A 22,378-nucleotide genomic window follows, 5' to 3' on the forward strand; every position below is an offset into this window, starting at 1 on the left:
TTCTGTTCGAGTTCCAAAATTGGTGTGTGCAATTGTGAAGGTCAAACAACCACAATTCAGAGCCCAAGTTGAGCAAAATCTTTATTGACCAAGTACAATCACGAATGATATCATGTACAACCCCACCAGCATGCCAGTGATTTCATAGAAACTATACAATGTGAAGGAATGTATGATGCAGGAATACATACAGTAGCTTTCATTGGAACTACAAATAGGCTCGATGACATGCATATGCGTTGGACCAGTACAAGTTCATTTAGGCTTTTCAGGTTGTTACCAGTCACTTGTTTCAAACAGTCTTCACAACTGTTTTAAGTGTTGTCACTGCATTTAAAACAAAAAAGGGGGAGCGGCTGATCCTGACACCATCCATGTCGCCCGGCGGCGGCACGCTGACTGCAAGCGCAATGCAATCTGAATCAGCTTGTGAGCCGCTGCAGGGGAGGACGTGCATGTTAAGGCGAAAGAAACACAACCAAAAGCGAACGACAAAACATTTGTGCCCATTTTTATTTGGACGCTATCATTTGTAATATAAGGCTTCGGGCTTTTTCTTTTCCTCCCAATTCTTGTCAACATTCATTACCCTGCAATTATATAAGATGGGTTAAGTTTGGGGGAGCGTTGGCCATGTGCACAAGCGATTGGTAACCTGTTGAAACTGATCTCCACATCAACAGGGCTGCAGGTGGGTGTAGGACAAAAGCAAATTGAGCCACCTGGCAGCTAAACTGCACACCGGGTGAGGAAAGGTCCTGCTTTAACCAATCATAAGGCAGGTTTGGATGCCAATGTGTTCTGGGGCCATGCTTCCATTTGGAACGGGAGCGCAGGATGACATGCGGAGCGGCTCTGAGTGAAGGCAAGATTTGGTCATTTTATCAAAAGACAGCAAGCGGGTCGATGAGGAAAGGAAATGGTGGATGTGGTGAGGAGACAGTTGATAATCAGTGAGGTTGATACAGTCATACAGTTACACAACCAGTGATACAACTAGATTGAAAGGCAAACTCACGTTGATTGTACACACTTGCTTTAACCATGTACTTCATTATGAGAGGAAGACAACATTCTGCTGAAGCAGCGACCAGCAAAAGCAGGAAAGGGGAGTGAAGTGGGCAATGGGGTGGCAAAGGGGTAGTGACATTCCACCAATCCAAGCTAAATGAGGTGATGATTGGATGGACTGGGGGTGAGGAAATAGTGCCGCTCCTGATGCTCGGAGAAGTCAAAGAAATGTCAGGGTTACAAACCAAAACCAAAGGACCAAATGTACAGCGGTATTAAAAAAACAAAAAAAACCAGGAAGGCGGAAGGAGACTGCAGAATTAACTGGATGGCAGAGCGACAGGTGTCCTAAGACAGATAGCAGGTAGACATCTTTCATTTGCCGCCCACTCAAAGGTTGGCTTTTAGTCTTTCCAGTCTTTCTTGATGTTGAGGTTCCACTCCCAGCTCAGGTAGTTGTGTTTGTCATCATCGGTGAACATGGATTTGATGACGTAGTTTCCGCGGGCCAGCAAGCCTTTCGGGGCTTCCTCCATCGTGGTCACAAAGTCAAATGCAGCTGGACGCGGCCCGTAGCTGCCCACCATGTAGGTCGACGTGTCAACTACGGACACAGACCAGACGACATAAGAAAATAGAAATGACAATTGTGTAATGCAAAACAAAGGGCATTTGAATAACTTTGGTGGTGCCATTGATTAATTGGAGAAAATGAATATTCATCCAGACCGTTGTTGAAGTTACCCATCACTAGTCAAAAAAGCAAGACAATGCAAGACCTTCGCTTTACTTCTCCAACACCCGGAAGACAAATAAAGCAGCATGCCCTAAGAATGAAACCATACCCTTGCTCACATTTACACATTTCCGTCTAAAGTCGAGCTTACCCTACTCGGCCATCTTTTCACCCTCCCAAAGACGACTGAACAACCTGGTCAAAAAGTCCTCAGCCACCTCCTCTCTGATATGCTGATATGACATCAGTTAGCACACTTCCATTGCGATCCTGAATCAGCCTGACGTGCTGTGCGTCCTTTCGACTGACGTCTCTCTGCATGTGTCATCTGCATTCATTTTGATCTTTGCCCCCTCCAATTTTGTTCTAGCATTTTCTGTTCCTTGCCTCAATCTTCCAAATCTTCTTACATACACATTTCCCACACTTTATGGGTGCACCACTTTGTCTCTTTCCCCCCTTTTCTACTAGACATTCTACTCCCCCGCCGTCTACCAGGACAACTTGGCTGTGGTGGTTCAGTCTTGTGGAAGCTCCTGCTGACAGTCCAGAGCCCGTTTATCCTTTTTTTGCAATAGCAGCATGACGTGTTTCCTTTTTTTCAGCTTCCAACATCTTCTGACCCCCACCCGCTGCCTAGTTCCTTTCCTGGACATCGTTACTTTTCCTAAAACATGTCCATTACAACACGCGTCCACGCACTCTCTTTCCCCGCCTGGGAAACGGTGTCTCCTCCAGTTCACATCCTCACAGTGGAGCCGAACCACGACGTATATCAAATGATTTCAAGTTTTATCCTCATCACTCTACCTTTTGTATTGATCTGGAATTGGGACCAGGCTAGACTATGTCGTGGGTTTTATGCCGTTTTTGGGTGCCTTTTAGTGGCACATTTCTGATGGCTAAAAACAGTAGAAAAAAAAGTAAAAAATGCACTCACTTTTCATTCCTTTCCTGTATGTCTGCTGTATATATTTCAGACCTGAAACAATCTCCCTGTTTACCTGAGGAGACAAGAAAAACAACATTGCTTTTCAGTTGAGTAAGTTGGTGTCATCTGTTGTTTTGAAGACATCAGATGCAGCATTGTTGCAAATCAAAACCTGTTAAAATATAATTTAGGACGCTAGAAAACGGTAAAGGGAATAGATTTTTTTTCTTCAAGTTACACAATGTGCACCCAACCACAGGAATCAGTGGTTGTTTTCCTGATGCTTTCTCTACTCAATCGACAACAAACAAGGAACATTTTTTTAACCCATTGCGTTTACACTTATCAGTGATCCCAGCCAAGGGAAATGAAAATAGAGGAAAATGGAACAGATCAGCCGGGGGTGAAGGGGGCTGTAAATTTATCAATGCAAGATTGCATATTAGGTATCTGCTACATAATTATACAAATACCATTTATTATGTTTAGTGCGGTTTTTCACCAACTTTGGTCATCTCCCATCAGGTCTTATTCAAGTTAGTTAGTTTAGTCTGATAAATCATCATTCAAATCATGGTATACTCAGTGTTTGAAATAACATCTGCCCGGAAGCTCGGGGCGTTCAACTTCTACGTCGGGCGTACAGCTTTCAAAACAACTCGGCTCGGGTGGTCGACAACTTCAAGGAAAAAAAAAAAAAAGTTTTTTTTCAAATCAAACGTTTGTTTTATTCAATAAAGCAAAAGCACGCAAACCACTACAAGCCACGTGGACTCCTGTTTCTAAGCTTTTCAAAACTTTCAAGTACACTTTACAGTCACAGTATAGCCCGAAGCACGAAACAGGCTTCTGATTGGCTGCCATGCCGAGTATGCAAATTGCCAAACGAATATTTGTTGTCAATTTGCATATTGTGACTCTAAAGTGTACTTGAGAGTTATGAAAGCCGCTTAGAAACAGGAGTCCACGTGTCTTTCAGCAGGCAACGCTAACATTGCATTGTGCACCATGATGACAAACGACAATCTTCAGCAAGGGATATTTACCATCAATTAAGCAACAGAACATTTGTAGTGGGTACAGTGGTACCTCGGTTCTCGAACGCCTCACTGTTCGAACAAATCGGTGTTTGAACAAAATATTCGAGATATTCTTGCTTCGGCGTTCGAACATCAATCGGTGTTCGAACGCCAATACGACGCGTGAGTGCGTACGCGAGGGTGGGGAGCTGAGCGGCGCACGGGTGTATCGCTCTCTCCGTGACCAACTGTTGTCGCTAGCGGACTTGCTGCGTTTTGCTCTAGCGTTTAATATAGGTGTATGAAGAGTTTTAGCCCCTAATCATGCCTCCAAAGAAAGTAAGTGCTGCTTAAAGTGACAAAAGAAAAGTAGTGCGTACAACTATTGCATTTAAGAAAGAAATAATCGCAAAATATGAAGGAGGTGTGCGCGTGTCTGATCTGGCGCGGGAATACAGCATGGCAAAATCTACGATCAGTACGATATTAAAGAATAAGGAGGCTGTGAAATCTAGTGATGTGACCGTGGGAATCAGAGCAAGTGTCATTGGATAGATATTTCAAGAGAAAAGAACATCCTGCAGCCAAGTCATCCGAAGCTGTCACGTTCCGAGCGAGAGTGACGGCAGATGACTCGTCGGAACGTAGTGGAATGTTTGGGATCCCAAAGCAGACACGTACTACCCAAGCAGGATGTTTATTCACAAATCAAAGAAAACACAGCGAGTAAGAAGGCAGGGGGTGATCCGACCCGTTTACTACGCCAAAAAGCAAATGGCACATGAGGGTGCAAAATTACACAATCCCGGATGATGACATACATTTACGGGACGCAGGGAAAACACCTCGGATCGGATACACTCGCGCATCGAAGGAAGAGTCCAGGTACGGTGGCGAGATGAGGCAATCATCAGTGACAAAAGGATTTTCACGTTTGAATATGAAATCTGAAAGCCGGCATCCATCAACTTGTTTTTCTAACCATGCCCAATTCCACAAATTCTTTATTCCGCCATCCAGAGACGTCACTGTTCTACCATTACTCTTGTGTAGGATCTCTCTTCCACGACATCTTTACAATGTGAAAAGTCGTGTGCTCTCTCAAGCGAGCAATCACACGGAACATGTGCACGTAACCTTTACATCAAAACCAAAGCTATATACAGTGATACCTCGGTTTCTGAATGCTTTAGTTTTCGCCTTACGAACGTTAAATTCACGAGAATATAATCTTGGCATACAAACTATTTTTCGTGAAACACAAGGAGCACCACAACGAGTGATGTGTCGTTCGCTAACGAGCCGGTTCTTGGAGCTGGAAATGGCAGCTGACTTTTTTTGTCCTCTATTCCGCACGTGCATAAAGCCGCACGTGATTGGTCAAGATGCGTGGTAGATGAGGGAGGGGACACACGCAGCAGGACACACAGCAGTGAGCGGGGACAGGGGTTACAGAAACACAGAACTGCACATGAACAGGAAAGGCAGACGACAGCGCTTGAAACAAAAAGAAAAAAAGTAAAAAAAAAAAACAACAACAAAAGTGAAAAGGTGAGAACATAGATAGAAAACAGTGAAATTTGGACTTGTTTCAACTTTATTGTTAAAGGCAGAGTGTAAACTGCAAGGTTAAAATATCCAATCAATCAGGGTCCACAAAAAACCCGGACACAAGCCATCTGTACAATTTGAAGAGTAGACAAGCAAGGGAACCAGCTATTAGTTTCTAGTGTGTCTGCCTGCATCTGATGCTTTATCACAACTTCCAAGATGTACAACCTAGAGCTCCTTGAGACACTTTATGCAAAAAAAAAATCAACAACCATCACAAAGGTAAATAAAACGACTTTATTGTACAAGTATGGTTTATTTCTTTAACTACACTACCACAGCACATAAAATAAGGTATATTGTCTGTAGTTTTAGTGTGTAGTTAAAGTGTAGTGTGTAGTTAAAGTGTCCCAAAACTACCTCAAAATGACCCTGGAAATGGCACGTTTCAGAAGGTCCCGCCCCCTTGTTCGTGACGTCACGCCAGGACGTCTTGCCTTGCTCTAGAATCAAATTAATGGCTTCAGATTCGGAGAAGATGCTTTCTTGTTATTCATCCAGTTATGAATATGATTCATATAGTTCTTAAGAGGAAAGCATAAATGTTTGCAATCGTTTAAAGAAGTCCTCAATTCGAGCCGTCAGGTCTGAAGAAAATGCTTAAAATTAAGACTGAACACAATTGAGGTGAGAGGGTTAAGTTTTTTGTGGCCCAAAACCAGTTTTCTAACATGGGCCCCCTTCTTGGGGTAATTCGCGATACAAACATCTCTAAACATCGCTTTAGAATCTTTGTTCACGTTAGGACTTCCTAATACGTCATATCCTGCCTTCCTTTACATGATGTCACATCTACATTACGTCACATCCTATCGCATCACACATTGTGCGCCACGTATAAATGCTCTCCCTTTCTAGTCTCTCTCTCTCTCTCTCTCTCTCTCCCTGCCTCCCTCCTTGGCCGACACCGCGATGTCTCCGCTGTCTTCAAGATTAAACCAACTTTCTGTTCAACACCTGGCTTCCTGATGATTTAACCATCCTGTGCCGTAAACGCCCGTAGACGCAATGAACCAAGGACGAACGATCAAAATAAGCCCATCAGCCCTGTTATTAAATAAAACAACAAGACACCTAGACACTCGGGTTGGACGTGACTGTGTCCACAGCAAATTGTCAGTTAAAAGGCACACGCACACACAAGATATGTAACAAAATGACAACCATTGTTTATCTCTCCTCAAGTGTCAACACTTTACTGAATACGAGTGTACAGTATATGAGGTACAGTATGTCCAGTACATTTGTGGCCATAAATGCTGGATGAAGGGTAGCTCTCACCTTAAAGCTGATCTTTATTTTGTATTCAACTCCTTCCTTTAGAACAAATGCATCATTCTTGAAGGATTCCAAGTCTCCTGATGGAAATCAAAAGTAAACAGGTATCGACATACACCATATCAGGTATTGTGACAAATCACGGCGAAAAAGAAAGAAACCATCCTCCGAGGACTCACCTTGCAAGTCCAGCACCAGAGGACCTGGGGCGCTTTCACACAACAGAGCCATTTGGGTCACCTGGACATTGGGAACGTTGGGGTCTGACAAGAACAGAACAAGCATAAGCTCCAGCATTTCTGACATTCCACATGAATTATGCAAAAAAGTCTTTACAACCCACATTTAATGTTATGGAGATGCATCTGCTTATTATGGCAGTTATATGTGCAATGTACATATAACTGCCATGGGGGTGCAAGTGTAGCAACACAAAAACATTGGCAAGTGTTTGTCACCGCTCATTCAGTTAGACAATGCTTTCCAAACAGCCTAGAGTCATAAGAAGTCATGCGCTATTCTCGAACCTGAACACACCCCAAGTCTTGGATGACAAATAAACAGAGCAGAGTAGACGTGTACGGCTGGTAGTGTTTTCAATTTATTCATAGTAAGGCTCACATTTGAACTGAGGCTGAACACAAGCCTGTGGTGTTTATTTTCCGGTCCCATAATAGTAAAATTATCAGCAAAAAGCTCCAAGTAGGCGATCGACGTATGCATTCAATGAGAGGGGTATGGAAAGTAGCGCCGTCTGGAGCGCGGTTCGGTCGTGTGCGTCCGCCGAAGATCACTTTCGCCAGATCCGAAGGTCGTGTGCTTGATCGACCGGCCGTGGTGGTTGTGTATTATGAAAATAGTGCTTATTATAAGGCTTAATTTTCATAAATTTGACGTTCGTATGATGAAAAGTTCGTATTATAGGGAGTTTGTAAGTTGAGGTCTCACTGTATAAGGTGCACCTGAGTATAAGGCGCACCTTCGATGAAAGAAAAATGTTTTCCAAATATATAAATAGCTAAAGGTTTTCCAAATACAGTGATACCTTGGCGTGCGAACTTAATTGGTCACCAGAAATTGTGTGTAAGGTGAAAAGTGTGTATTCCAAACATCAATTTCCCATAGGAAACCATTAAAATGAGATAAATCCGTTCCCAGGTACCCATAAAACATAATTTTCAACTAAATAAGCCTTAAAACTACACACAATATACCTTATTTCATGTATAATAAATGTGCTATGGTATTGTAATTAAAGAAATAAACTGTTCTGTATAAAAAAGTTGTTTTATTTACCTTTGTGGTGGTCGTTAATTGCTTGATGGAATGGATAGCTTTTTGCATAAAGTAGCTCAAGGAACTCTGGGTTATACATCTTAGAAGTTGTGATATTGCAACAGCAACAGATGCAGGGAGACACACTAGAAACTTCGTTAATAGCTGGTTCTCTTACTTGTATGTTCTCTTCAAATTGTACCAATGGCTTGTGCGGGTTATTTGTGAGCCGAGGTATCACTGTACAAGGCACACCATATTATAAGGCGCTACAGTAGAGGCTGAGGACACACACTACTTCTTCTACAGGGGGAAATTGACTCTGTGGCTGCTGACAGTGATTGCAAGACTTGTGGCTCAATATTACTTTACAAATAAGGCACAGGGTCATTTTTTGAAGAAAATGCAGGCTTTCTGGTGAATCTTATACACCGGAAAATATTGTATTTGAAAAACTTTCCAATATATAAGTTGCACTGGACTATAAGGTGCATGGGCATCAGCTTTTGAAAAAAAAGGCTTTTTGGTGCGCCTTATTGTGTGGAAAATATGGTATTCACAATTCAAATACAGAGTGTCAAAAATATGCTTTGGTATGCTCACGGAAGGATACAATTCTATTCCACTTCTCTGCAAAGTCAGGTGGTGCAACTTCTACGTGTGAATCATCACTTTGTTAATGTCATAATTCCTCATGTCGGCCGGATAATTATCAAGCATCCCTTAAAAATGAAAATGGAAAGAAAGCAGCCGCATTACCAGCATCAGGAACTCCAGCGCCGAGTAGGGCCTCCTTATATTTACGTAAGCTCTCGTCATCCTTATCCATCTCATTGATCTCCTGCATTGTTTTTTGGGCAGGTGCCTTGTAGTTCACAATCTCTGGCTCATCATTTTCTGCAGCGATGGCTGCGAGCTGCTCTGGAGTAACGTCATCATCAGCCATGTCTGGTGGTCACAAAAAAATTATACAGTACACTGATAAAGATAAAAGGGTGGGAAAAAAAAATCGAACATAAAAAAAAATGTTGGGCCTATGCTCACGATGGACTTTGGCCATATTGTAGCTATGATTTCCTCTCGAGGGCCGTTATGAATTTGGGGAAACAATTAGAATGCTTCATCTCCTCCACATATTACGTACAGAATGCACAACAAATTAATGAATAACTAGTTTTCAAATCTGAAGTCAAGAATAATGATTGTTATTGTGGTTTACATATGACAATTTGAAATTTTGATTCGGACTTTAGCAAGTATCATGGCACTTGACATGCTTGATTTGCTTTCGTGGGTCGAATAAAATGATGTGGCGGGCCAGACTTGGCCCACGTGACATGACAGAAAATCACTTCTCTGAAATGACATCACCCCTGTGCGAGAGTCATGAAGAGGGCTTAACAATTAGCTGACTCCACAGATTTTCATTGAACTAGATGTATATGTAAGAGGATAAATGTGTGTTCTATAAGTGGTACAATGAAAAAAATAACCAGATTTTGGAGTAGAGGTCGGGAACCTATGGCGCGTCAGCCATATATGCCTCTTTTGATGATTGCATATGGCTCGCTGATAAAACTAAATACATATTCTCGTTTTTTCGCCGTTCATTTCCTGTTGGGGCTTTAGTTGGCGGAAAGTGCAATTTTGATTGGATGACACTGACCTAGGTTGGCGGAGAGCGCAATTTTGATTGGATGATACTGGCCGTCATGTTAAAACAGATAAACGACCCTTTAAATGAGCCCGATGGGTACACTTCAGCTTGAATGCACCGGAGCATTCGCCTTTGAGGAGAGAAAATGTTCTGATTCTAATTTGCAATGAAACAATTCCATCGATGAAACAGTCGAATGTCAGTGACATTTTAACAAGCCCCATCAATATACCCCATCATTGATCAATATCAATATACAGTAAAGTCTCGTTATATCGATATCGGATATTTCGATAGTCCCGGTTATAGCGATACTATTTCTATGCACGCACGGAGAAAATTACATGAAAACAGGGTCGGATATATCGATAGTCCCGGTTATATCGATATTTTTTCGGACTCCCTTGAATATCGATATAACGAGACTTTACTGTACTTCTGCGAGAAGTATACTTCAGATAGCAAGTGTGGAAGCTTATGAGCCGTGTGCAGGCTAGCTAGCAGTAACTTCACCTATGGACCTGATCGTTTGGCTGGATATTTACCAATCACGAGGAACGGAATACCATTCATGTTAACGGTGAGTACTATCACAAAGTTATTTTAAATAATCCATTCTGACATTTTGTTGAAAAGTGCGTGCGTGTGTGTTTGCATGCGCGCGCGCGGCTCTCACTGAGAAACATTTCTAAATATTTTACTTTAATGGCTCTCTTAGTCAAAAAGGTTCCCGCCCCTGTTTTAGAGCAAAGATTTGTATGCTTACGGAGGAATACGGTCCCATCTCCCAAATCCCATCTCAAAACCCACCTATTTAAAATTGCATTTTCTGTGTAGCTTCTCTTTTTTCTATTTATAATTGTATTTTATTTATTGTATTCTATTTTGTATTGTATTTTATTAATTGTAGTACCTATGCTTGTCTGTGACTGTAATGTATCCTTGAGAGCTTTGAAAGGTGCTTAAAAAAATATTATTATAATATGGAAACATTCAGTCTATCACTTCTTAAACAAAATGCCGTTTTCCTTTGGGCTTTCACCGGGATGTTTTCAAAACCGACAACTAATGCAATCAAAATAATTATCTTTGGTTGAAACAAAACCCCAGACGTGGCATTAGAACAGGAGGAGCTCGCCTTACAAATGCATACCTCTTAACCTAATGTAGTTCCGCCTTTTTTTTTAGTAATGAATTATACAAAATAAAATCCAATATCACAATAGAATTAAGACATAGCTGTGAATTAAGTTGACAGACAACGAAAACATAAAGGATTGGCTGCCAGAGAAACACACATTTGGTTCCTGCACACCCTTGAGCAAGGGGACCAAACCACACCGGTGCAGTGGTCCTTAACCTTGTTAGAGGCACCGAACCCAATCAATTCATATGCACCAGCGTAGTACTTGGACTGTTTTTTTTACAACAAAGCAGGAGCATCCACGAAAATGCTGGGATGGCAGAAGGTATTCAGACACTCCCCACCTTACGAATGAGATACGTTCCAAGCGGTTGTTCGTGAGGTGAATCCGTTCATAAGTTGCTTAAGTGCTATGTATTGTATGTAATGTATGTTACATTGCAGGAGTTTCTGAAAAACTACAAAGAGTACTTTGGCAACACAAAATTCCTACTTATTTCAAACCGATAAACACTTTAAGGCAAAAATTAGTGTATCCAAAAGATGTAATGCCAAATGAAAAACAGTAATGTAGTTCATTTAATACATTGTAAGAATGACAATTGTAAAGAGCAATACATTGGGGAGACTAAACAAATTCTCAAAAAAAGACTTTATCAACATCGCAGGAATACTACTAGTGGGCCTCAATCGGCAGTACATATGCACCTAAAAGCTAGCAACCACTCATTTGATGACAATGAGGTTAAAATCTTGGCAAAAGAACATAGATGGTTTGAAAGGGGAGTAAAAGAAGCAATTTTCATAAAAAAGCTAAATCCTTCATCAAACCGACATGGTGGGGTGAAGTTCAATTTGGATCGTTCGTACAATAGCCTGCTTAGGCAACATAGGTTAGGCAACATGAGTAATGCTGATAGGTGATACCGGAGGGAGTGGGGCAATCAGGCCAGTCGTTAGTCAGGAATGTAGGAACAATCGGGGGGGCTGCAGGGAGTGGTCCTCTGCTCCCCCCAACCTGAGAGTAGGCACCTATCTTAGCAGTGTCCGGCGCCGCCATGTCTGGACATTAGGGATATATACATATATATATATATATATATATATATATATATATATATATATATATATATATATATATATATATAGGGCTGATACTACTAGTAAGACTTTAGTTCGCTGAAGAAGCATCTTGGATAAGAAGCGAAACGTCCGACACCTTCAAAAAGTACAGATGACGGCTGAAGAAACCTTTTCATTGAAGAACATTGGAATGTTTTATCTATGCTTTTCTTGTGAAAATCCTGATGCGGCCCAGCCTCACCCAGACTCTGCCTTCAGCGGCCCCCAGGTAAATTGAGTTTGAGACCCCAAATGAGCATTTGCTAAAAATAATGTTTTGCTAAAGTTAACAAGTTTGAACATAAAATGTCTTCAATTTATAGTGCGTGAAATTAAATATAGATTCAACATGATTGGCAAACAATTGCAGTGTGGACAGATAGACAGACAGATATGTCGATCAATATTAGACACACACACACGCACGCACACGCACACGCACACTACATAACCAATTATAGGCTCAGAATTGTCTCGGGTTTGCTCCCATTTGTGAAAAGAAAAACACCTTCCCCATACCTCTTGTGGCCTGCCCAAACTAGCAGTCATCGAAGGAATGTCTGCAAGTTGCAAGGATAAAGCACACTACTGACGACCAAAGGTGTGCACTCCAAAGCGTGTCAGACCACGAGTCTGACATGCTGACACCTAAAACACACTATGGCTACAGATTTTTTTTAACAATTGCTAACATGAAGGTTGTGACAATAATAGTCCACATGGCATCTTACTGGATGTGAATGCATTATGTAGATTCGAGCCAAAAAAGCTATTTCATTTCTCCCTCAGGGTGACTAGGGTGGGGTGGCTGGGTTAAGGCATTATCGTTTTGTTTGTAATTAAAATGAGCTAACAATGGGATTTGTTAATTGTCTCCATCTGTTGTGCTTTTATTTCAGAATTAGGTGAGACGTCAATCATATGGTCGACACCATCACTGTGGCTGGTGACAGGTACAACGTTAAGTAGCAGACTAGCCTGGCTGCTGTCTGATCCACAAGCATCGCATGGCCTGGTCTTCGTCAACTAATTATCCCGAATAAAGCAGATGCATCACGAACCTAACATTGACATGGGAGTAAATTTGAGGAGGGGATACTTGTGGACATTTCTCAGACATTAGGGTAAGTTTAAAGTTGAATCTTGCCAACAAACAAATATTTATACAATGTGACACAGAAACAGCAAGGTTTGAATAAGACGTGTGCAGAAAAAAAACAAATAAGTATACTGTATTTATATTCCAACACGGCAGCGATTGAGCAGAACGTTTTCGCACTAACGCGTAATAATAGCACACCAGGACGACGATAACTGCACTAAAAGAAGTGTCGAGTTTAAGTTGGACATGAGCTGTTGTATTTGCGGTGAAATAGTCTGAATGAAGGATCTTAACTTTTGACTTTGCGCCGTCGATTTCCGACAGGGTGGGGTTGATGACGGGGACAAGAGGCTAATTGCTAATGTGGACTGAACAATTCAACCAAGCTAACCAACGCCAGTAGGCTCACTCTCCACTTGGCAAGTTGGAACCTGCTGGTGGATGAGGAGACATGAGTGGTTTAAAATCCCCAATGAGAGAACTGTTCGCCCTGAATAGAAAGAGAGTAGACAAACCTTTTTTTAAAGCAGAGGCGCTTCCAGGTGCCTTAATAAGTGCGTTCGTCGTGTGCTGCTGTGGAAGTATGGCGATTAACTAAACGGCGCCGCCCGGTGCGCCACCCGCCCTCGCGGCATTTCCGGGAATAAAACTACGGCAAGTAAACTGTCTCAAAAGTATAAGCACCGTTCACCTTCCACCTACCCCTCCCGTAGTGTTTGGTGCAAAAGTTTTCAGAGCCACAGTTGGTTTACACAGCACGATTTATGCTGCAACACAAACTTAGATACTTAATTTATTCTTATGGCATCAGCCCGTTCACACGGAAGAGCATTAGGGCCAGGTTAAATTAAACTATATATATTTTTTGAGATGGGGATTATTCTGACAAAAAAAGTCGGAAATCTGCGAGTTTCAAACTCGCAAATAACGCTAGATGACGGATTCAAACTCGCAAATTTGCTTGATTTAAACGTTAAAAAAACGTTCGGAGTTTGTAATACTGTACATCATTCGGTCGTGCGGTGGGTGAGCAGCCCAATGCTCTTCCGCAGCTGACGGACACTGTCTTGTTGAAATGGACGAGTTAATCAGTTGTTACTTTGCGATCGGGTTTCGTACACAAGGCTTATCGCGCTAACCCACTGCATACCGATTGATGAAAAAAGTAACGTTTAAATCTAGCAAATGTGTGACTTTTTTTCTCAGAGTAACACCCCACCTCAAAAAAACATTTCAACCTGGCCCTAATGGGGCTTCATACCTTTTCTAAGCACAATTTTTAGGACATTGACGGTACTCACTGGCTGAGCATTGAGCATTCGTTTCTTGAGCTAGGTGCGATTCTGGCCACTCTGTTTTAGCTCAATGGTTCGTTACTGTTTTCGATCAAATTAGCAGCAACCTTCTTCAACAAAACCATATAAGTGCTAAAACATCTTAGAAACAACAAGATACCCCATTGCAAAGATGAGTCAGAGACAAAAAGGGTACGTATTTTGTTCCATCAGCTAGTGGGAAAAAATCTAAACACATTTAGATGTTTTTTGGGTGTTGCTCTTGCAATTTCAGCTTTATGTGCAATTAAACGCTCATTACTGAAACTTTAGTTTAAGTCTTGTTTTTATTGATAAATGTTTATCCCAGAACATGTTTGATTGCAAGAAAAATTCTCAAATGTACATAGTGAATGAGGAGGAGTAAACCAAGTTTACCTATAAGACCCAATGTTGTAATATTATAACCACGTTTATGTCCATGTTTCATGACTGAAATGTTCATTCGAACATGTTGATTTTTATTGTCATATTGTCACGTATCGGTTTGCAGCCAACGGGTGGCACTGTCTCAGTGACGTGCAGTCAGGGGAGGCAGGTGAAGCACAGCCTCACCTGTCATCATGGAAATATCAAATGACAAAATAAATTAAACAGTTATATGTCTTTAGTGATTTGTACTTTAACGTTGTTTTCCATTTAACTTCACCATTTTTTTTTTCAAAATCGCTGTTTTTACCGTTCTAATACGACGAGCAATGAGGCACCAGCCGGCTGAGCCTCACCATGGATTGCGCAATGACTATGCTAACTGTGCTGGCTTGCTCTGCAGTGAGACCGCATTGCTGTTCCTCTGCATATCGATATTCAAGTGTTCAAAAGCTTTTAGTATATGAACTAAATTTCTACAGTTTAGCTGGTGTGTATAATGTACAGTCACTGCACATTATAAACACTGTACTACAGTGTTTATTTTATTTTATTTATCAAAACTGTGCATAGGTAAGGCACACAGTTCTCCTGCCTCATGACAGGAGGCGCTGGTGATTACAGATTCTTCTTGCGACTCCTCGGCTGCAGAATAATAGAATTAGTGACAGCAAGCTACAGTAAACAGTTAGCAAGTTAAGTGCAACCATCCAGTCATTTTTTTCGTGTTGCTTGGCCTTATTTTCAGAATGGTGGATTACATATCTAAATTGAAAGAATTTTCTCAACTGGACTTTCAATCGAAGCAGGAGATAATTAAAGGAAGACCAACACCGGACTGTATAGCTCACAAACGGTGAGGGATGGATGTAAATCTCCTGGACAGCTTCTCAGCTTTTTGGCCAGGAAGGATCTCATTGAAACTATTCCTGAAGCGTCAAAGTATATAAAGAATGCTGACATGACATTTTAAACAAAACATGTTAACTCTTGCCAATCAAATGGTGAATAAGCTACTCTGTGGAGTTCATATGTTTGTAAATCTGACTGTGATGACGTCAGTGCCTCACCAGCCATGAACCTCACCGCACGTCACTGCACTGTCTGGCTCCGCCTGCAGCTGCACAAGTGTTGGTCATTTTAATCAGTGGCAGTTAAAAGGACTCCCGGCACTCCATTCAATGTCGGATCATTGTTTGTTTCACCCTGTCAGGTTTGTGTCTCCTTTTCAGGTTTGTGTCTCCTTTTCAGGTTTGTGTCTCCTTTTCAGGTTTGTTTCTCCTTTTCAGGTTTGTTTCTCCTTGTCATGCTTAACTCGTGGTTTTGTTTGCTAATTTGGACCTTTTTATTCTGATGACTTTGTTGTATGAGCTTTGTTCCTGTTGACTTTATTTAATACAATTTGTCAAATACACCTCTACTCTGCTCCTCCCTCCTGCCTGCATTTTCCACCACCACCACCTTGCAAATCGTGACAAATATAGAGATACTGTATTGTTAAGTAGTTCACGTCACAATCCATCTGGCATGTATACAGTTTGTTTCAATGTTCTGTACATTTCAACAGAGCCACTACTCAGTGCCTACATTGCAACAAATTCATCATTTTCATAAAAAGCAAGTAAAACCTAAATGCCTTTTTGAAGTTTTCAAGAGGACCAATACAACAATGCCTAAGTGGTCAAAAAAATCTTGCTCATAATCTACATCTGGGTTTTACTGGGGAAATAGAGTTCATATTTTTGTTTTACTCTTTAATTTTTAACCATATTATGCAATGAGTCGCATAATCTTTTGTGAATATATTAAATAGGTGTACTCTTTCAAAATTTTCTTTTTCATGTCTTTTTTTTTGTTCGTCCCATACAGTTCTGTTATTCAGGGTCTTTGGGTTAAGGCGTTGGTTGAGATTATATAAAGCACAAATTGCATCATTGGTGTTGCGTTGTTGTAATCACGCTATTACTTTTTTCCCTTCAAGAACAAGATCAGAAAAATTTGGATTCCAGATATTTTGCAAGCTATCGTCCATGTGCAACAATTGTGGAAAGCCAAATGCAGCCAGTAAAGGCTTCTGGGGAGAGATGTGCGGCTCTCTTAAAATTCCAAATAGTGGCAATAATTGACAGACTCCATAGAGCACACCGATTGCAGCGGGTCAGTTGGTGACTAATTTCGTTTCATATATAATAGTTGATTATAAACATAATAAATGTGTTTAATAGTCACAATCGCACAAGCTCCCACAGCAGCGAACTGAACACGTCACAATCACTGTGGAGGATAAGTCATCTGAGCATGTAAAGTTTTTCCGCATGTCCACGTTTGTACTTCTAATTTACTCTAAGTGTACGTTAAATATGATCTTGCTGAATGTAGGTGTTTGTCATTCAAAGGTGGAGTCTGAATTGTGGGAGGGCGTGAAATATCAGACACCACAATCGATGTGGATGAAAAATCAACAGAAAGTCTCTCTCTATTTCTATCTCTCTATCTCTATCTCTATCTCTATCTCTCTATATATATATATATCTATCTCTCTCTCTCTCTTTCTCTCTCTCTCTCTCTCTCTCTCTCTCTATCTATCTCTCTCTCTCTCTCTATCTCTCTCTCTCTCTAAATCTATCTCTCTCTCTAAATCTATCTCTCTCTAAATCTATCTATCTCTTTATCTCTCTAAATCTATCTAACTCTCTCTATCTCTCTCTAACTCTCTCTATCTCTCCCTATCTCTATCTCTCTCTCTCTATCTCTCCCTATCTCTATATCTCTCTACCTCTCTATCTCTCTACTCTCTATCTTTACCCTCTCTACCTCTACCTCTATTTCTATCTATCTATCTCTCTATCTCTATTTCTATCTCTCTATCTCTATCTCTCGACCTCTATCTCTCTCTATCTCTCTCTCTATCTCTCTCGCTATCTATCTCTCTGTATCTCTCTCTATCTATCTCTCTCTATCTATCTATCTCTGTATCTCTCACTACTGACGATGGCACACTACTGACGATGTGTCCCAAATTCACAACCTCCCATCCCTGAGGCACAGCTCCCACACCACTCTCAACATCAAGGCTAATCTCATGTGAGGACCATCCATTGGCACAAATGGACAGAATAACATCATGTCCAGTGTTTCATGATTCTTGTATAACATCGGCCATCACATGGGAAGTTTAACAAATAAGTCATCTCCATAACAATGATGTCTTCGGTTTGAAGTTCATGGTTTAAAGAAAATCAAACAAACCAGAAGATGTTCTCCCAAAACCGTTTTTATTTCCTAAAGGAGTAAAACTGTGGTCACAGAAGAGCATAGACATTTATGAGAACAGGACAAGGGAGGACATCTTGTATTTGGACGCCACTGGTAGCATTCTGAAGAAGAGAAAGGGTTACCCATTATTTTATGTGCACGAGCTTGTTGTGAGGAATCCTTCCAAGAACTCTCCACCGTTTCCTGCCTCCGTCAAGTATTTTCTTGATGCATTTCTGACCGATGTTGCAAAGGCCGATGATCAGAGAATGGTGCGGCTTCCACTGATGCTCCTTTGAGATGGCTCCATAGTTATTATATAAGCGGTTTGTCTGTCTATATTTTATTTGTCATCAATTGTCAATTTGTCATCAGAAAATGTAGAAATGATTGTTTTGAATAATGTAATAGGTTGAATTTCCACTTGTGCCATGTAAGGTTTTGATGCCACCTAGTGGACAAAATAGTCCCAACTACCGTATGTGCATTTCACATTCTCAAATACAGTGAGACCTCAACTTACAAACACCTTATCTTACAAACTTTTCGTCTTACAAACTTCAAATTTCTGAAAATTAAACCTTATAATAAGCACTATTTTCATAATACACACCACGGCTGGCGAAGTGATCTTCGGCAGAAGCACACGACCGAACAGCACCAGAGGTTAAGTTATCAACAGTCCTTATGGAAGGTGACTCTCCTTCCATAAGCCATCAAGGACCATCAAAAAGGTAAATAAAACTTTACAGCACAGTTTATTTCTTTAATTACAGTCCTCATGTAATGTGCCTCTCTTTGCAAACAGCAATTCCGTTTGACCTTCGACCTCCAACGCCATTCCATCAAGCCGTCAATGACCATCACAAATGCAAATAAAGTGACTTTATGATACAATGCAGTGTATTTCTTTCATTACAATACAATAGCACATTTATTATACATAGAATAAGGTGTGTTGTGTGTAGTTTTAAGGCTTATTTAGTTGAAAATTATATTTTATGGAAACCTGGGAATGAATTATTCCCATTTTAATGGTTTCCTATGGGATTTTTTTTTTTTAGATACACACTTTTCGCCTTACACACTGCCCGAGAACCAATTAAATTCGTAAGTTGAGGTCCCACTGTACAGTAAAGTCTCGTTATATTGATATTCTCGGGAGTTAGAAAAAATGTCGATATATCCGCATTAACAAAAGCCGCCAAAAGAGGGCATCCAAGCGCCATATAAGAAACGGAGCTGGCCATGAGCTCGCCATTTTGTGCCTCTTTATTATTTTTTTTGGGGGTGAGAGCTGTTCCCCCAATGTTGCCTCAAAATGGCACATATAATTCTTTAATCGATTGCAAACATGTATGCTTTCCTTTTCAGAACTACAGTGTATTTGAATCATATTCATAACTGGATGTGTAACAAGAAAGCATATTATCCGAATCTGAAGCCATTGTTTGGATTCACAAGCAATGCAAGATGTTTTGGCGTGAAGTCATTTTTATTGGTGTTTTGCATTTGAATGAAAAGTGACATCGGTTGTCCTTTAATGCACAGTATGTAATGTTTGATCATTTTCAAAATCATCACGCTTCAGCAGACAAAACAAGAAACATTGTTGCAAAAAAACGATTGCATTCATATACAGTACAGAGGGCATGTACATAACACAACAGAGAAACTGCAACGCTTACATCTTACTGTATTATGTATGCAATTTAAAAAAGTCATCAATCTTCTGCTTCCCATTTTTACCTTTTAACACAAACACTTCAATCTCGTCTGTTACACACGAGCTAGTGTCTGAAAATGTTTTTTTTTTTTAATTCAAATGGCATGCAAACATACAAAGCAACAGAAACAAACAATCAAACAACACTGCAAACAAAACACAACAAAAGTAGACAAAACCATTGGTTTTGAATAGCTCGTGGAGCTTCTAAAAGTACATCTGAGGTGTGTCTCAGCAAATCTTCCTGCATACTTGATATTTTCCAAATAGTTGGCAACATACATTAGGTGACATAATCGCGTATGAGACGGGACCTGATCACACAGGAAATAGGAGTTCCTGACAGATAATCATTATACAAGAAGAAAAAAGAGGAGAGAAGAACAAAATAAAAGAGAGAGAGAGCGGGGGGAGGGGGGTGCCAGGGGTTTTAACATTTCATCGAGTCTGCACAACATAGTGAAATTGACAAAAAAGAGAGGGGGGGGGGGGACACCAGATGAATTCGGCAAGCACATCATCCTATGCCATATTTCATCAACAAATCATGTGTTTTGATAGCATTTGGGTCGGCAGATGGTTTAATTGTTTTCTGATATAGTTTCATTTCATTTTGAAATATTACAAATAGGGGTTTCCTCCCACAAAATTTAGATTTATGAATATGATGTTTGGCAAGAAAAAGTAATAAATTAATAATAAAATATTTATCGTTGGTCTTGTTGTAATATCCAAACAGCATGTCTTTGTAATGAAATATGAACAGAGAAGTGACTTTACATTGAACGTATTTGACAAAGTGTTTCCAGAAGCGAGTAGTTTCGGGACAAGCCCAGAAGAGGTGAGTTGCAGTTTCAGGCTCAGCTTCACAAAATGTACAAGATATATCATGTAAGGACCGTATCTTATGTTTAACAGGATAGCAACGGTGCAAAAGTTTGTAGGTTATTTCTCTTTGTTTGTTTGTGATGAAAAATTTATATGGGAGGGTCCAAACCTTTTCCCATGGAATATTTGGGACATACGTTCTCCAGTGATGAACAACGTAGGGAACCGTCACAAAAGATTTTTGAAACAAATGTCGAATTGCACGGTTCCGATTTCGAGCAATTGATGAGAAACAGAGTTTCCCCAGGGCAGTTTCTGTCACTGGAATTGGCGGTGGTCTGTCGGGAGTAGCGGAGTGACCCTTGAACAGGCTTATGATACCACTTGGGATGGCATCCATAACGATGGCAAAATCCTTAGGGGTCACAGGGATTTGATGCGTATTGAGAAACTCAGCATAGTTCATTAAAACATTGTTTGTGTTAAAAAGTTGCTTTACATAAATGATACCCCAGTCAATCCATCTCGACAAAAACAGTGATTTGTTTTTGTCCAAAATATGACAGTTATTCCAGATCATACATGAATGCGGAGAGAAAGAATGGTTATACATTAGACACCAGGCTAATAAAACTTGTTTATGAAATTTTGATAGGTTAACAGGCAATTTTTCAACCTTATAATTACATTTCAGCAAGAAAGACAGACCACCAAGTCGGGAAAACATGGATTTTGGAATGAAATTCCAGATTGCATCAGGGCTACACAGATAATTACGCAGCCAGTTAATCTTAAACGTATAGTTTAGAGAAGTAAAGTCCAAAAAATTTAGGCCTCCCTCCTTTAACGTCCTGGTGATGGAGAATAATAATTTATCATGTTTAAAAGTGCCGTGCTTCGCTGACCAACTAAACAATGGGCCTACAGTCAAAAGCGCAGATGGCCACAGTAAATCTGAGTGAAACAGACATGGCAAGGTGAACTGTCGTCTCCATCTAGATTCTAGAAGGTCCGGCCTTGCACAGAATTTAGGGCTTTAGATACTCCTTTTTCCACCAAAGTTATTTACGGCTTAAACATCCTGCACAAGCGCCAGATTACAAACTTATCAGTTCTTGGAAAAGACAACCAATTAAAATGTCTTATGTTTTACTGCTTGCAGCTGTTGGTGCTCAGAACGCCCAGAGGCGTGGCATTATAATCAAGAAAACTGTGTTTTACTAATATATCACTGTAATTTGCATATACTCTCAATAAATAGCTTGGCAGAGGGGTGCACAATTCAGACGTATGTCATCTGATGACTGCGTCTCCTGCCGGCAGTGGGGACAATCTTTCTGGTTCTGAGTCTCTGTCCACGGTGTCTGTCTGTCATATCTCTGACACCTGGATATGACTGAGTTTCTTATATGAGTTTTATTTTTCCATACAAAGTTATACATTCCATTCCATTGTCCATTGTCTTACATGTGCTTGGATCCACATTTAAAGCCATTGTAGGATATACAAACCGAGAGATTCCCTCACTTTTTGCTAGCAGTATTCTTCCGTTTAGTGATAGATCCCTTTGTAACCAGTGATTAAAGCGCTTCTTGGTTTTATCAATTATTGGATCGAGGTTCAGATGACAACGCTCTTCGTCGTCTTTGGCTATGACAACACCGAGGTACGTCACTTGATTTTTAACAGGTATGTTGTATAGCATAGACTCATTACATGATTTCACAGCTAACAACTCACATTTATTTATATTAAGCGAAAGACCTGACGCTTTGGAAAACTCTTTAACCAGAGCTATGGCCCTTGGAATTTGCTCAGGATTTTTCAGGAAGAGTGTGGTGTCATCTGCCACCTGGCTAATCAAAACCTGCCTGCCCGCTACTTCAATCCCTTGGACCTCGCTTTCAGTGACCAACAGTGATAAGATTTGTGCTGAAAGTAAGAATAAATAGGGAGAAATGGGACAACCTTGACGGATGC

The 22,378-nt window shown here is 40.6% G+C and overlaps 1 protein-coding gene across 1 annotated transcript; it reads right to left on the bottom strand.

Annotated features, from left to right (window-relative positions):
• Positions 1-63: 63 nt before the first annotated feature.
• Positions 64-13,519, bottom strand: LOC148892208 (rho GDP-dissociation inhibitor 1-like). The gene is made up of 6 exons (XM_089005449.1): positions 13,402-13,519; positions 8,621-8,809; positions 6,766-6,849; positions 6,590-6,666; positions 2,688-2,751; positions 64-1,615 (listed from the first exon to the last, which is right to left on the bottom strand). Exons 2-6 carry the CDS (start codon positions 8,805-8,807, stop codon positions 1,416-1,418), a joined length of 612 nt encoding a protein of 203 aa, XP_088861575.1. The 5' UTR covers positions 8,808-8,809; positions 13,402-13,519; the 3' UTR covers positions 64-1,415.
• Between the last annotated feature and the right edge of the window lie 8,859 nt (positions 13,520-22,378).

The sequence above is a fragment of the Hippocampus bargibanti genome, linkage group LG10 (assembly GCF_051943395.1).
Source record: "Hippocampus bargibanti isolate YZ-2025 linkage group LG10, ASM5194339v1, whole genome shotgun sequence".
NCBI lineage: Eukaryota > Metazoa > Chordata > Actinopteri > Syngnathiformes > Syngnathidae > Hippocampus > Hippocampus bargibanti.

What these genes read in the sequence shown, in the direction of transcription:
- LOC148892208 (XM_089005449.1), bottom strand. Translation starts at nt 8,807, where the DNA reads ATGGCTGATGATGACGTTACTCCAGAGCAGCTCGCAGCCATCGCTGCA. An exon ending in TCTGGTGCTGGACTTGCAAG is followed by an intron (nt 6,667 to 6,765) that starts GTGAGTCCTCGG and finishes GATTTCCATCAG; the next exon opens with GAGACTTGGAATCCTTCAAG. An exon ending in ATACAGGAAAGGAATGAAAA is followed by an intron (nt 1,616 to 2,687) that starts GTGAGTGCATTT and finishes CTGTGTCCGTAG; the next exon opens with TTGACACGTCGACCTACATG.